At 41.6% G+C, this 17,420-nt stretch overlaps 1 protein-coding gene across 2 annotated transcripts in view; it reads left to right on the forward strand.

Moving 5' to 3' along the window:
- RLIG1 (RNA 5'-phosphate and 3'-OH ligase 1) overlaps window positions 1-15,165 on the forward strand; it is a 38,284-nt gene extending 23,119 nt beyond the window's left edge. Inside the window, exon 7 of one of the 2 annotated variants that reach the window (XM_073650681.1) lies at window positions 14,121-15,165. In XM_073650681.1, the coding sequence (XP_073506782.1) occupies window positions 14,121-14,300 (180 nt within the window). In that variant the 3' untranslated portion in view covers window positions 14,301-15,165. Of the gene's footprint in view, window positions 1-4,247; window positions 4,372-14,120 lie in introns of those variants that run through there. The other variant, XM_073650683.1, reaches the window with a different exon arrangement.
- Window positions 15,166-17,420: the final 2,255 nt, after the last annotated feature.

Genomic DNA, 17,420 nt, shown 5'->3' on the forward strand with positions numbered 1-17,420 from the left:
ATATAAAAAAATCACATTTCTCCCACAAAAATTGGTGCTAAAAGAACATTTTTTATTTTCACAAGGCTAACAGGAGAAAATGGAACTCAAAATTTGTTGTGCAGTTTCTTCTGAGTACGCAGATACCCCATATGAGGGGGTAAACTACTGTTTGGGTGCACGGCAGAATTCAGAAAAGGAGTGGCGGTTTGGACCGCAGTATATACTATACTATACTATACTATACTATACTATACAGTGTAAAACCCCCACAAGTGACCCCATTTTAGAAATTAGACCCCTCAAGGAATTTATCTAGATGTGTAGTGAGCACCTTGAACCCACAGGGGCTTCACAGAATTTTACAACGTTGATCTGTGAAAATGAAAAAATATATATTTTTCCCATAAAAATGTTGTTCTAGCCCCCAATTTTTTTCATTCTCACAAGGATAGCAGGAGAAAAGGACCTCAAAATTTGTTATGCAATTTCTCCTGAGTACGCCGATACCCCATATGTGGTTGAAAACTACTTTTGAGGCACAGGGGAAAGTTCAGAGGGGAAGAAGCGCCATATTGGAGTTCATATTTTGCTAGACTGGTTTGATGGAGCCATGTCACATTGGCAGAGCCCCTAAGGTGCCAGACCAGCAAAACTTCCCCCATAAGAGACCCCATTTTACAAACTACACCTCTCAATTCATTCATCTAGGTGTGCAGTGAGCATGTTGACACCATGTGTGACTCAGAGTTTTATACCATTGGGCGTTAAAGAATAATTACATTTTTACCACCAAAGTTTTGTTTTAGCCCCAGATTTTACATTTTGACACTGGGAAATGGGTACAAGTGGGACAAATTTTGGTGCCATAATTTCTGCTGAATGTAGAAATACCCCCTATCCCACCACCATATGTGGCTGTACAGTACTGCTTAGCCACTCGGCGAGACTCGCGAAGGACGGAGCACTATTTGCCTCCTGGAGCGCTGATTTTTTTTTAGAATAGTTTGCAGACTCCTTATACAGAGACCCTTAGTGCTAGAAGAGCAGAATACCCCCCTCAAGTGACCCCATTTTGGAAATTATACCTCTTTGGAAATGTATCTACAGGTGTGGTGAGGATTTTAACTGCATGTGTGTTTTCCAGAAACAAGCAGCAGTGGATGCTGCTGAGTGAAAATTGCAAACTCCTGTTGTAGGGACCAGTACGTTATAGTGACCAGAAAAAACAATATATATAGTCCTGGGAGGGATTTTACAGTACATGCCAAAAGGGGAGAACCCCCATTAAATATCCCTCACTAACAGGACCTAAAACTTAACTTTTATTTTTATATATACATCAATGAGGGTGTAGGAATAAATCGATTAAAAGTTGCTTTGCCAGTTTGCTAAATAGACTCTTTATATTGAGCAATTACTGCTACTATTGAATAAACGGCATCCGGGTGCCATAGTTTAGTGTCTGTGTCCCTTCACCTGATGATGCCGTGTAGACGGTGAAACATATAGGGGGGACTATATTTTAATAGTTTGCCCTGTTTTGCATATAAACGATGGCACCCGGGATGCCGTTTATTCAAGAATAGTAGCAATAATTGCTCAATCTAAAGAGTCTATTTAGCAAACTGGGGGCAAAGAAACTTTTAATCGGTTTATTTCTACACCCTCATGTATAAGTACATGATAGGCCGATTGTTTATTTATGCTTCGGTGAGGCTGGTACCCAGAGACACTGAATAATACCAACTTCTATTTGGCATTATAGATTCGTAGGAGACGGCGTTAAACTGGTATAAAAACACATTTTATTGATAAATAAGTTAAACTCAATTTCAATTACAAAAACATACATTTAAATAGTGACATGACGGACAAAAATAATTTCCTCAAAACACCAATGGTATTTATATATAGCAAAGTGCAGTGCAGGCAAGAGGAATCCCATACAGTTGAAGTTTACATACTGTATATAAAAAGACACAAATGTTTTTCTCAATATCTCACATGAAATCAGAATAAACATTTCCCGTTTTAGGTCAATTATGATTACCATAATTTTTAATATTTGCTAAATGCCAGAATAATATGAGAGAATGTTTTAAGGCATTTTTATTTTTTACTGCAAAGTCAAACGTTTGCAATCACGAAGATTATTATGCCTTTAAACAATTTTGGACTGCCCATATGAGGTCATGTGTTTGGAAGGTTCTGAAAGTGTTTTTGGCAACATCTGAGTTAATTAGAGACACACCTGTGGATGTATTTTAATGCACACCTGAAACACACTGCTTCTTTGTGTAGCATCATGGGAAAGTCTAAAATCACCAAAGATATCAGGATGAGAATTGTGGACTTGCACAAGTCTGGCTCATCCTTGGGTACAATTTCAAGATACCTGAAGGTGCCTCGTTCATCTGTACAAACAATTATACGCAAGTACAAACAAGATGGGAATGTCCAGCCATCATACCGCTCAGAAAGGAGACTGGTTCTGTGCCCCAGAGATGAACGTGCTTTGGTTCAACATGTGCAAATCAACTGAAGGACAAAAGCAAGACCTTGTGAAGATGATGGCGGAAGCTGGTAAGATTGTGTCAATAACCACAGTGAAACGAGTACTGTATCAACATAGGCTGAAAGGCCCTCTGCCAGGAAGAAGCCATTACTCCAAAAGAAACCTAAAAAAGCCAGATTAATGTTTGCAAATGTGCACAGGAACTAAGACCTTAATTTTTGGAAACATGTCCTGTGCTCTGATGAAACTAAAATTTTACTTTTTGAGCATAATGACCATTGTTACGTTTGGAGGAAAAAGGGAGAAGCTTGGAAGTCTAAGAACACCATCTCAACTGTGGAACACGTGGGTGGCAGCATCATGTTGTGGGGTTATTTTGCTGCAGGAAGGACTGGTGCACTTCACAAAATTGATGGCATTATGAGAAAAGAAGATTGGGCAATACTGAAGCAACATCTCAAGACATCAGCCAGGAAGTTAAAGCTTGAGTGGAAATGGATCTTCCAAATGGACAATGCCCCGAAGAATATTGCCAAAATGGTAACAAAGTGGCTTAAGAATAACAAAGTCAATGTTTTGGAGTGGCCATCACAAAGCCCTGATCTCAATCCTATTGAAAATTTATGGGTAAAGCTGAAAAGGCAGGTGCGAGCAAGGCGACCTACAAACCTGGATCAGTTACAGTTTTGTTTGGAGGAACAGGCCCAAATTCCGACCAACTATTGTGAGAAGCTTGTGGAAGGATATCCCAAACGTTTGACCCAAGTCATTCAGTTTAAGGGCAATGGTACCAAATACTAATGAAATGTATGTAAACTTTTGACTTTGCAGTAAGTAATAAAAATGCCTTAAAACATTCTCTCTCTCATTATTCTGGCATCTGGCAAATATTAAAAATTATGGTAATCCTAATTGACCTAAAACAAGAGAGGTTTATTCTGATTTCATGTCTGATATTGAGAAAAACATGCATATGTATCTTTTTATAAAGTGTATGTAAACTTCTGGATTCAACTGTATATCAAAATGTATACCTGAGGTAAAAGTATTTAATGTTACTGATTACCGTGACCAGTTAACCAAAATAAGGCAAGGCACCCAACAAGAGGAATGATCTTACCAGGGGGTATGGACAGGTAGCGATGGACCAAGATGGCGGTAGGAGAAACCCTGACGCACTTTTTGTGGCGTATACAGCCGCTTTCTCAAGGGTAGGTTTTGATATATGGGTTTCCTCTTGCCTGCACTGCACTTTGCTATGGTTACTTGACAGCTGATCAGATCAGATTTTTTAATTTTTCTTCTCTATTGGAAAGATATAAGCAATTCGTGTTTGGCCACTTACGAGTTAATTTTCGTGATATCTAAGTGGGTGTTATCAGATTAGTTTTCACTGGGGATGTCCACTTCCTCCCCCTGTGTGATTCTGACCAATCATAAGTAGGTAGCAACAAAGGAAAGAACACACCTCCACAATAGCTTAAAGCAGGTTTCTTAGTGTGAGATTTCTAATGGCAGAATGTGGGGGAGGGGCAGTGCAGCTGAGTTTAGATGTGTCATATTACAAAGCCCTTTATCAACTCTGCTGATTACTGTATGTGTGAATGTGAAACACACTTAGGGCTCATACGCATCTGCATGACAAACGGACGAGTGCAATCCAATAAAAAAAATCGCATTGCACTCTGACCAATGTTAATCTGAGTCCCTGCTCATGTGCGATTTTTTTTCTTTTTTTTTTTTCTCTCAGATCTGACTGAGGAAAAAATCGCACCATGCTGCGATTTGCTGCGTATATCGGATGAGACTCGCCAATGCAAGTCAATGGGTGCAAGAAAAAAAATCACATGGCAATCTAACCCTGCAAGTGCTGTCCAATATTTTTTTTCTTCTCACCCATCTCCTTGAAAACCTGACATTTCATCTGCCGTGTACAGTAAAATCATAGCGTGACAAGTCAGTACTAGAATAGATATACAGTACAGACCAAAAACTTGGACACACCTCATTTAAAGATTTTTCTGTGTTTTTATGACTATGAAAATTGTACATTCGCACTGAAGGCATCAAAACTATGAATTAACACATGTGAAATTATATACTTAACAAAAAAGTGCGAAACAACTGAAAATATGTCTTATATTCTAGGTTCTTCAAAGTAGCCACCTTTTGCTTTGACAACTGCTTTGCACACTCTTGGCATTCTCTTGATGAGCTTCAAGAGGTAGTCACCGGAAATTGTCTTCCAACAATCTTGAAGGCGTTCCCAGAGATGCTTAGCACTTGTTGGCCCCTTTGCCTTCACTCTGTGGTCCAGCTCACCCCAAACCATCTCGAATGGGTTCAGGTCATCTGGCGTAGAACTTCATCACTCTCCTTCTTGGTCAAATAGCCCTTACACAGCCTGGAGGTGTGTTTGGGGTCATTGTCCTGTTGAAAAATAAATGATGGTCCAACTAAACGCAAACCGGATGGAATAGCATGCCGCTGCAAGATGCTGTGGTAGCCATGCTGGTTCAGTATGCCTTCAACTTTGAATAAATCCCCAACAATGTCAACAGCATAGCACCCCCACACCATCACACCTCCTCCTCCTCCATGCTTCACGGTGGGAGCCAGGCATGTAGAGTCCATCCGTTCACCTTTTCTGCGTCGCACTAAGACACGGTGGTTGGAACCAAAGATCTCAAATTTGGACTCATCAGACCAAAGCACAGATTTCCACTGGTCTAATGTCCATTTCTTGTGTTCTTTAGCCCAAACAAGTCTCTTCTGCTTGTTGCCTGTCCTTAGCAGTGGTTTCCTAGAAGCTATTTTACCATGAAGGCCTGCTGCACAAAGTCTCCTCTTAACAGTTGTTGAAGTCTGCTGCGTCTTATAGACTTCCACCATTACTAACCTGGGCTCCACGTCAGCCGCCAATACGAGGCTGACGTGAACCACAACCCCATTACCCCACTCGCCATTGTTACAGGGCAGTGGGAAGAGCGGAGGCTAAGCGCCAGATTTGCCGAATCTTATGGATGCGCAATTTCTGGGACTGCTGAGGGGTGATATTATTAGCCGCGTAGGGGGCTAGAATCCATGGCCCATTCCCTGGCTATTAATATCAGCTCGCAGCTGTCTGTTTATCCTTTTCTGGTTAGATTTTATATTGGGACCCTACGTCAATTTTTTTCTGGGGTCCCCCCTGTAATCTAGCCAGTAAAGGCTAATCAAACCGCTGTGGCTGATATTAATAGACAGGGAACATTGTTGGCTAATGGCCCTTTCCCGGGCTTCTAATATCAGCCTCCAGCTTTCCCTCTGCTGGTTATAAAATTGACGCGGGAGCCCACGCCAATTTTTTTTTTTTTAATTTTTTTAAATTTTTTTTATTTTAAGCTCTGTGCCCACGATCCGGATGTAGCAGCACTTTGGACGCATATTTTTCTGCATCCAAAACGTTGCATTCTATTGAACGGAGGTCAACACACATGTGTTTACTGAACCATGCCGATATACCGCATTCAATACTTTCTAGTGTTCAAATTTCTGTTGTGGAGACTAGCAACTCCGCAAGAGAATTTGACATGCCGCGGTCCTGAAAGATGCGCCGCATGCAAGTGTCCACGGGTGATTCGCAGTCTCTAATGCACGCATAGTGAACATGGGATTTCTAGAGAGCCCATCCACCATGCTGTAACATCTCGACGATGCGGGGTTGACGCTGTATAAACAGGCAGCATCAAAACTGCAGCGGCCAGGGCCATGTTTGCCAAATGGCACCTTCCTAAGCTAAAAATAGCCGCTCACAGCTGCCCCAGAAATTACATGAATGGTAATGCTAGTGACATTGGGCGAATTGGATTAGCTGACACCTAGCTCTTTTGTTTGGTGATGACAAGGTGTCAATCAGACCCTTTCATCACCAAACCTAATTAAAGTAAAGCGTTAAACACACAGACACAGAGTAAACACTTTATTTTAAATACAACAGACACATTCTTTAATCATTTAAATTAACCAATATACTCACCCCAGTTCTGACGGTAATCCAAGGGTTTGAGCAATGTCCCACCAAATAACTTTATTTAACTCCAAAAAACATTCATTGATGTACAAAAACGCGTCAAAAGCACGCGGTTTTTTTCTGCCAAGGAGATGCAGAAACGCTGCGGAAATTTCTGCTTCAAATCCTGAACGTGCGCAGATAGCCTTAGAAAGATCTCTGCTGTCCCCTCAGATATTTGTACATTGTAAAGAAAAAGGCTTAGTGGAGATCTTATTACAAACTGAATAACACCAAGTTAATTCACCTGTCTTTGTATTGCAGTTCACCCATTCCCTTAATAGCCTTGATCCCTCTTCTCTGCATCCCCTCTAGTTCAGATATGTCCGTCTTACACACTGGAGCCCAAAATTGTACACAGTATTCTAAGTGTAACCACACTAGGGGCTTGTATACAGGCATAACTATGTTCCAAGTGCAGAGCTCCTGAAGGGAAAAACAGAGCATTTGCTCTTCCTGATGTCCCCCTCCTAATCAGGAGATCCCTTAAACCACTGAGGTACCCTGACTGCATGCTCCATATGGAACATGCATATGATGCATATAGTAAAAATCAGTCTCCTTTTAAAGCAAATCCCTAAGCTGGGTTTCATCTGAGCTCTGATGGCAGGCATGGGGGTCTTCAACCAACTCCCAGCTGCCATAGCAACCCATTGGCGCCCCACGACCATAGGGGAGTGATGGGCATGTGGAATGGCTTGCCTCCATGCAGACATACTGTTAATGCAGTTGCGGGCAGAGCTTGGCTCCACCTGTAGCTGTTCGAGGCAAATACAGAAATTATCTGCCGGGTATGAGGCAGGCTCAGCCCGTGAGCCCGCTCTATACAATCACTTCTGACTGTTTCCTATAACTGAGCCTGTTCTTAAACCATTTACATATTTTCCTCTCCTCCCATAATTCATAATACATTGCAGCATGTATTGGTGCTATAAGCAACAGGTATAAATTTGTGTCCCAGGAGAACAGCCATGTTTCTCTCCTGCACAGCCAGTTGTGCTACAGACAGGTTTGAGGAGTACTCCTCCACTGCAGTATTTACTGTAGGAGACAAGACATTCTAAACTCTATACCTCTACTATTCGAATTAAAGGGAAGGAAGGGGGCATTCAAGAGAGTTCTGTCCGAAGGCACAGTTTGTTGTAAAGTGTAAAAAAACAAACAAACAAACAAAAAAAACCCCCTGCGCTTTACTCACACTTTGTGTTTCTGCTGCGGCTCACGGTGTCTGTGATTGGCTGCAGCGCTATCGACGTGATGTCAACTCGGCAGACATTAACCAGTACTGGGAGCAGTGGCGGAGACTTTGCACTAAACTCTGAGAAGGTGAGTAAAGCACAGTTTGCGCTTTTTCTACAAAATTGCTCCGAAAAGACACTACTTTCCTTTCAGAGGGGAAAAAAATTCCTGTGTTCTCTCAAGATTTCTAGAAGACAGTCAGTCTACAGCATTTCTGCATGCTGGTAATATACTGTGGGTAAGCTTTTAGTTTACTCATTATTTCTATCTTTAGCGGTGCAATTTTCAGCCAGTGATGCTGCTCTTGTGCACAGTGGCATGTAAAAGTTTGGGCACCCCTGGTCAAAATTACTGTTATTGTGAACCGTTAAGCCAGTTCAAGATGAAATTATCTGTAAAAGGCCTTAAGTTACAGATGACACATTTCCTTTGTATTTTAACCCCTTAAGGAGCTTGGGTTTTTCTGTTTTTGTTTTTTTGCTCCCCTTGTTCCCAGAGCCATAGCGGTTTTATTTTTGGTCATTATGGCCATGTGAGGGCTTATTTTTTGCGGGACGAGTTGTACTTTTAAACGCCATCACTGGATTTACCATATTGTGTACTGGAAAATGGGAAAAAAATTCCAAGTGCTGTGAAATGCAGTTCCACAGTTGTTTTTTTTTTTTTTTCTTTACCGCGTTCACTGAATGCTAAAACTGACCTGCCATTATTATTCTCCAGGTCATTACGAGTTTGTAGACACCAAACATGTATAGATTATTTTTTATTTAAGTGGTGAAAAGAAATCCAAAGTTTGCTAAAAAAAAAAATGGCGGCATTTTCCGAGACCCGTAGCGTCTCCATTTTTCATGATCTGGGGCCGGGTGAGGGCTTATTTTTTGCATGCCAAGCTAATGTTTTTATTGATACCATTTTGGGATAAATTCAATGTTTTGATTACCCATTATTGCATTTTATTGCAATGTTGCGACGACCAAAAAAACGTAATTCTGGCGTTTAGAATTTTTTTTCTCGTTACGCCGTTTACCGATCGGATTAATTCTTTTTTTTATATTGATCGGGCGATTCTGAACACGGCGATATCAAATATGCGTATGTGGGAATTTTTATTTTATTTTGAATGGGGCGAAAGGGGGGGGTGATTGAAACGTTTTATATATTTTTTTTAATATTTTTAAAACCATTTGTTTTACTCTTTCTGCTTGCTTCAATAGTCTCCATAGGAGACTAGAAGCTGCAGTTTCCTGATCGTTTCTACTGCATACAGTCGAAGACCCGATCGCCAGTATGCAGGAGAAATGCTCCTGTGCTATGAGCACCGATCACTAGGTGGCGCTCATAGCTAGCGAGACATGACAACCACAGGGGTCTGCTGCCGACCCCGGGTTGCCATGCCCATCCATCAGTGACCCGCGATCACGTGACGGGGTCACTGATGGGCGGGGCTAAGGCCGCGCTTCCGGCGTGCCGTTAAATGCCGCTGTCAGAGATTAACTGGTTAACAGCCGCGGGTGGATCGCGATTCCACCTGCGGCTATTGCGGGCTCATGTCTGCTGTAAGAATCAGCTGATGCGCCCGGTTCAATTCGGGCTCAGCGCCGGAGCCCCTGCTGAACCAGGGGTGGTGGCCTAGGGCGTACTAATACGCCCTAGGCTATAAAGGGGTTAAGGAAAAAAAAATTGTCATTTTTTACATTTTAAAAAATGCAAAAAGGAATATGGGCCGATGCTAAAGATTAGGCACCCTTGGAAATTTGAGTGCTCCGATAACTTTGACCAAGGTTTTAGTCCTTAATTAGCCTGTTAGGGTTATGACTTGTTCACTATCATCGTTGGGAAAGACCAGGTGATGCAAATTTCCCAGCTTTATAAAAACCCAGCCTCCTCAAAGCTTGTGCCAAAAAACAGCAGCCATGGATTCTTCTACGTACGCAGCTGCCTGGCACTCTGAAAATGGTGGAGGCCCACAAATCAGGAGAAGGCGAGTTCTAGAGAGGCAAATCAGAATCCCCGCTTGACTGCAAAAGACCTTCAGAAAGATTTAGCAGACTCTGGAGTTGTGGTACATTGTTCTACTTGTCAGAGTCACCTGCACAAATATGGCCTTTATGGAAGAGTCATCAGAAGAAAACCTCTCCTACGTCCTCACCATAAAATTAAGTGTCAAAGTATGCAAAAGAACATCTAAACAAGCCTGATGCATTTTGGAAACAAGTCCTGTGGACCGATGAGGTTAAAATAGAATTCTTTGGTCCCAATGATCAAAGGTATGTGCGGAGGGAAAAGAACATCTTGCCAACCATTACGCATTGGGGTGGATCAATCATGCTTTGGGGTTGTGTTGCAGCCAATGGCACCGTGAACATTTCATGGGTAGAGGGAAAAATGGATTCAATAAATTTCAACAAATTCTTGAAGCAAACATAGCACCATCTGTAAAAAAAAGCTGAAGTTGAAAAGAGGTTGGCTTCTACAAATGGATAATGATCCTAAACACACATCAAAATCCACAATAGACTACCTCTAAAGGCGCAAGTTGAAGGTTTCACAATAGCACTCACAATCCCCTGATCTGAACATCATTGAAAATCTGTGGCTAGACCTCAATAAAAGCAGGGCGTGCAAGATGACCTAGAAATCTCACAGAACTAGAAGAATTTTCCAAGGAAGAATGGATGAAAATCCCTAAAACAAGAATTGAAAGACACTTGTCTGGCTACAAAAATTGTTTACAAGCTGTGATACTTTCATAAGGCGATGCTACTAGGTCCTATCCATGCAGGGTGCATAAACTTAAGCATCGGCCCATTTTCCTCTTCGTAATTTTTAAAATATAAAAGATGACAATATATACAGTGGTATGAAAAAAGTGTTTGCCCCCTTCCTGATTTCTTATTCTTTTGCATGTTTGTCACACTTAAATGTTTCAGATCACAAATCAAATTTAAATATTAGACAAAGATAACACAAGTAACCACAAAATGCAGTTTTCCCTTATTAAGGGAAAAGGAAATCCAAACCTACAGGGCCCTGTGTGAAAAAGTGATTGCCCCCTAAACCTAACTGGTTGGGCCACCCTTAGCAGCAACAACTGCAATCAAGCCCTGTGACGTGCACTGTGCTCCCTGACTTCCGGGCATGCGCAAAGTGCCGCTCACATAGTGTGCTTTGCTTCATCCCGGTCCCGTCTCTCTGTTCTTTGCTCCGCAGGTTTCTATTGCGCAGGCGCCGGAAAGTGACAGTGCCCCCCCCCCCCCCCCCCCCCGGCGCCTGCGGCTCAGGGATCACAGTGCATGTCACAGGGCCCTGTGACGTGCAGGGGAGGGGGGAATATGATAATTAAGGAGAGAGGCGGGGATTTAGGGGAATAATAAGCAGCTAGGCGGGGATTGCATGGCGTCCCATGGACGCCTAGCCTGTGGAAAAAAGAACTTATTAAAGTGCTTTTCTCTGCAGTCAGACCTCTACTATGGGCCATACAGGTATGTATAGATTTACTTTTCTATACCCTGTATGGCCATAGTAGAGGTCTGATATCGCCCAGGGGGGACAGATTCCCTTTAAAAACTGCATTTTGTGTTATCTTTGTCTAATATTTAAATTTGTTTTGTGACCTGAAACATTTAAGTGTGACAAGAAATCAGGAAGGGGAAACACTTTTTCACACCACTGTATATTTTGTTTTGCATAAAATACAAAGGAAATGTCTCATCTTTAATAGAGATGAGCGGTGTTCGACTCGAACTGTTCGCCAATCTCAAATTCGAGCTGTTTTGGGCGATGTTCGAGTCGTTCGACGAACGCGAACGATTTGCAAAAAATTCGGCTGTTAGAGGTTATGTTCGATAACTGTTCGTGCACCAAAAGCGTAACTGGATTTTTTCACATCATGCAGGGATTGTCTGCCACTCACTGTAATGTCACATCCATAGTGGTTGTGGCATTACAGTGGTTGCCCAAATCGATGGGAACAGTGCTCACAGTGAAAATGAAAAGCCGGCAATTCAGCAGCAGCATACACCGGTACCCGACAATTTAGAACAGAAAGAATAGAGCATCACACAGATTAGATAGATAGAAACATGTCAGTCACACATATAAGAAGTACAGTGACAGTGTTGCTTACTGTACTTGTCATTTAGTGTTAAAGGATTTATTAAAAAAAATAAGTGTTTTCATGCTCCGTCTCTTTAAAAAAGCCGGCCGGCAATTCAGCATCTGTACCCGACAATTTAGAATAGAAGGAATAGAGAATCACACATAGATTAGATAGATAGAAACATGTCAGTCACATATATATGAAGTACAGTGATAGTGTTGCTTACTGTACTTGTCATTTAGTGTAAAGGATTTATTAAAAAAAATATTATTGTTTTCATGCACCGTCTCTTTAAAAAAAGCCGGCCGGAAATTCAGCATCGGTACCCGACAATTTAGAATAGAAAACAGAGCATCACACATAGATTAGATAGAAACATGTCAGTCACATATATAAGAAGTACAGTGATAGTGTTGATTACTGCACTTGTCATTTAGTGTTAAAATAAAGGATTTATTAAAAAAAAAATTGGCGTACGGTTCCCCGTAATTTTAGTCTCTAGCGGAGGTTAAGCAGACGGCTGGGGCAGATGTTTGAAGCCTGGGAAAGGGGTAATACCCACGGAGCTTCCCAGGCTACTAATATCAGCCCCCAGCTGAATACCTAGCCTTTACTAGCTATTAAAATGGGGGACCCCCCAAAAAAATGATGTGGGGTCCCCCCTATTTTAATAGCTAGCAGAGGCTAGGCAGACTGCTGGGGGCTGATATTAATAGCCCAGGAAGGGTGCCATGAATATTGGCCCCCTCCCAGGCTAGAAACACCAGCCGTCAGCCGCCCCAGAAATGGCGCATCCATAGGAGGTTATAGGGCTGGGGTTGATGTCCGCTTATAATGCCAGCTGACATCAAGCCCAGGTTAGTAATGGAGAGGCGTCTATAAGACACCCGCATTACTAATCCCATAGTCAAAGTTAAAAAAACAAAACACCCAGAATAAAGTCCTTTAATTGAAATAAACACACAATTCTTTATTGTTTCGGCTGCAATCCCGCCTGTCATGTGAATGTAGCAGAGCTGAAGCTGTCCTGGGAACCATGGAAAGGTAATGATGATGTTGGTTTATTATTTTATTTTTATTGCAGGAGATCGTTGGCTTCAGCAGGAATGGGCGTGATGGTAAGTATGGTTTAATTTAGGACATTAAAGAATTGTGTGTTTATTTCAATTAAAGGACTTTATTCTTGGTGTTGTGTTTTTTTTTAACTTTGACTATGGGGTTAGTAATGGGGGTGTCTTATAGACGCCTCTCCATTACTAACCTGGGCTTGATGTCAGCTGGCATTATAAGCTGACATCAACCCCAGCCCTATTACCCCACTGCCACCGCTACAGGGCAGTGGGAAGAGCGAGGCTAAGTGCCAGAATTGGCGCATCCTATGGATGCGCCATTTCTGGGGTGGCTGATGGCTGGTGTTTCTAGCCTGGGAGGGGGCCAATATTCATGGCACCCTTCCTGGGCTGTTAATATCAGCCCCCAGCTGTTTGCCTAGCCTTTGCTAGCTATTAAAATAGGGGGGACCCCATGTCATTTTTTTGGGGGGTCCCCCATTTTAATAGCTAGTAAAGGCTGGGTGTTCAGCTGGGGGCTGATATTAGTAGCCTTGGAAGCTCCGTGGGTATTACCCCCTTCCCAAGCTTCAAACATCTGCCTCAGCCGTCCACTTAACCGCCGCTAGAGACTAAAATTACGGGGAACCCCGCGCCAATTTTTCTTTTAATAAATCCTTTATTTTAACACTAAATGACAAGTACAGTAATCAACACTATCACTGTACTTATTATATATGTGACTGACATGTTTCTATGTATCTAATCTATGTGTGATGCTCTATTCTTTCTGTTCTAAATTGTCGGGTACAGCTGCTGAATTGCCGGCCGGCTTTTTTGAAGAGAGTGTCTTCTGAGCAGTTTGTCAGCTTTTGGACACCTTTGAAGGTGTTTTCTATGTGTTTTTATTTGCCTGCCATTGGTTTTAACGGTGTTCGACGAACAGTTCCACGAACATCCCGGTGTTCGACGAACCGAACCCGAACACTACGGGGATGGCTCAACACTAATCTTTAACTTTAGGCCTTTTAGAGATCATGTCATCTTCATTTTGCTTAACTGTTCATAAGAACACTAATTTTGATCAGGGGTGCCCAAACTTCAACATGCCACTGTATAGATAATAACTTAATTATGTCAGTTCCAACACCAATCTAAGTAATCTTTTTTTTTTTTTTTTTCTAGCTCCATCGGCATCATCTTGGATTACAATGGCCACTCAACAGCACGCTCCTAAATTCCAAGTCTGTTTCCATTAAATTGGATTTATGCAAATATGAAGTAGATTCAAGCACATTATTGGGTCAACTTTCAAGAAAAGACACTTGGTGTTATGACAAATTAAAAGACATTTTGTTAGACTGAAAACAACACCTCATGAAGAAAAGTGTTGACAGCTCATGATGCCTGATGGCAAATATTGTGGAACTTCTACATTTTAACCATATGGCTCCTTCTGCTTGGTCAACAGAACAGATGTCCACATGGTGCCAACATCACACAAGTCTGCTGAATGTTTTCACTATCACAAATGACTGGCAACATTTATAGTGTTACATCCCACTTTCCTGGGAGTTGAAAATATTATTATATAAGTTACTCATTAAATAATTTTGTCCAGCATGGAAAGTTATTAAACTTTGCAAATCATTTATTTAGGTGGGTTAATCCTACTGACAGATTCCCTTTAACCCCCAGCCTGTTTTCACCGTTCTGATCAGGCTAAATTGTACAATTCTGACCAGTGTCACATTACGTGATAACGCCAGAACGATTCAACGTATCCCAGTGATTCTGGGACTATTTTTTCATGACACATTTACTTTGTTAGTGGTAAATTTAGGTAGATATTTTTTTATTTGTGAAAATATAGGATTTTTTTTTAAATTTTTCAATTTTCAAACTATACCCATAAACCAGACTGTTATATCACACAGAGTAGTTAATAAATATCACTTACCACATGTTAACTTTACATCAGCAATATTTTTGAAACATAATTTTTTTTTGTTAAAGTTAGAGGGGTTAAAAGTTGATCAGTAATTTCTTGGTTTTCCAACAAAAGTTACAAAACCAATTTTTTTTTAGGGACCATATCCCATTTGGAGTGGTTTTGAGGGCCTATGTGACAGAAAATACCCAAAAATGACACCATTTTTAAATATAAATGGATATGAATAGCGGTACCAGAGCGCCAATAACAGGGCAAAAATATTAAAAGGACTGATTTATTAATATACACACAACGCGTTTCGGTGGACACAGCCACCTTCATCAGGTGTGTCTTTCACCTGTGGGAGGAATTTAATTAGAATCACTACCCTGGTTTTCCAAGCTGCGCTGCCCTAACCCCTCCGGAACGCTGCCGGGGGTGTTGGTGAAGCTGGGCGTCCATCTCGGCGTTACATGCAACTAACCTGACCACGTGATCCACCACCGAGAGATCAGGATCTGTGAACGCCGCTGGAAATAGATGACAGCCACCAACAGAGCGGAGCTTGTGGAGCTTTACACTGGGGTTGTGCAGAGGTGCACAACTTCATAAGGTTAGTAGCCATCCTCACACCCCTCTAACAATTGCAATACTGAGTCACCCATTGCGCCTTGTTCTCTCCTCTCTTTACCATTTTTAAATATGGCTCTCCTCAAAGTGCCTAAAACCACATTCAATAAGTTTTATAGAGCTGAGTGAACCCAAACTTTACAGTTTGGGGTTTGTACCAGACACCTAGTGTCCGGTGCTGAACTCCAAACACTGTCTTCTGGAAGTCCGTTTTAGTGTTCGGATGCTTAGAGAGTGACCCTAGCCTTTAGTGCGACCATTTTATAGCACCAAAGTTCGGGTCCCCATTGACTGCTATGGGGTCCTGGTAGAGTTCTGGTAATCGAACCAAACTTTGGACTAAACTTCGTTCGAACCCGAACATCCACGGGTCCGCTCATCCCTATTTATAAACCCTTCATGTGCTTCACCGGAATTAAAGCACTTTGGAAGGAAAAAAATGGACATTTTACTTTTTCCCACAAATGTTGCTTTAGCCTCCAATATTTTATTTTCACAAGGGTAACAGAACCATACAATTTGTTATGCAATTTCTCTTGAGTTCGCTGATACCCCATACGTGGTGGAAAACTTCGGTTTGGACGCACGGCAGGGCTCCGAAGGGAAGGATCACCATTTGACGTTTTGACATTTTTAAACCTCGGGCGATTCTCAGAATTGTATAACATGAGTCTGAGTAAATAGAAAATTACCATTTTTTTCCCACTAAAATGTTGCTTTGGCCCCAAGTTTTTAATTTACAGAAGGGATAATAGGAGAAATTGCATAACAAATGTTCATTTTCTCCTGAGTACGCCAATACACCACATGTGGTCGAAAACTACTTTTCAGGCACAGTACAAAGCTCAGAAGGGAAGAAGCGCAATATTAGAGTTCATATTTTGCTGGAATGATTTGAGAGCGCAATGCCACATTGGCTGATCCCCGGAGGTGCTAGAACAGCAGAACCATCTGTAAGTGACCCCGTTTTACAAACTACACTCCCCAATGAATTCATCTAAGGGTTCAGTGAGCATATTGATACCACATGTGACTCACTTTTTTTTTTTTACCCAATGATATAAAATTATATAATAATAAACCACTAAAATGTTGTTTTAGCCCTATCGTTTTAATTTTCATAAGGGCTTATAGGAAAAAATGGACCTCTGGTTGTGCAATTTCTCCTGAGTGCGCCAATACCCTACATGTAATCAGGAATTACTTTTCAGGCACAGTGGAAAGCTTAGAAGGGAAGGAGCGCCATATTATAGTGCAGATATTGTTATGGTTTGCGGGAGCCATGTCATTTTGGCAGACCCCATTTTACAAACTATACCTCTCAATGAATTCATCTAGAGGTGCAGTGATCATATTGACACCACAGGTGTGTCTCAGAATTTCATACCATTGAGCAATGAAGAAAAAAAGAATTACATTTTTACCACAAAAATTTAGTTTTAGCCCCAAAATTTTACATTTTCATATAGGGAAATGGGTAAAAAATGACACCAAAATTTGTCACACAATTTCTGCTGAACGTGGCAATATCATGTATGTGGCTGTGCAGTACTGCTTAGCCATACGGCAAGACTCGGGAGGGAAGGAGCACTATTTGCCTTTTGGAGAACAGATTTTCCTAGAATAGTTTGCAGACTCCATATACAGAACCACTCCGTGCCAGAAGAGCAGAATCCCCCATCAAATGATCCCATTTTGGAAATTACACCCCTCTGGGTACTTATCTACAGGTGTAGTGATGATTTTGACTCCATGGGCGTTTTCCAGAAAAAAGCCGCAATGGATGTTGCCGAGTGAAAATTGCAAATCTGCCATTGTAGTGACCAGTACGTTGTGCCCAGCTTGTGCTTCTGGAGACATGGACCTTGGGAATTAAGCGGGCTCTCATCCCTACAGAAATGCCAAATTTATGGATACTAACT

Source organism: Phyllobates terribilis, unplaced genomic scaffold (genome assembly GCF_046119375.1).
Source record: "Phyllobates terribilis strain yellow unplaced genomic scaffold, ASM4611937v1 Scaffold_11__3_contigs__length_659146591, whole genome shotgun sequence".
In the NCBI taxonomy this organism is placed as follows: domain Eukaryota; kingdom Metazoa; phylum Chordata; class Amphibia; order Anura; family Dendrobatidae; genus Phyllobates; species Phyllobates terribilis.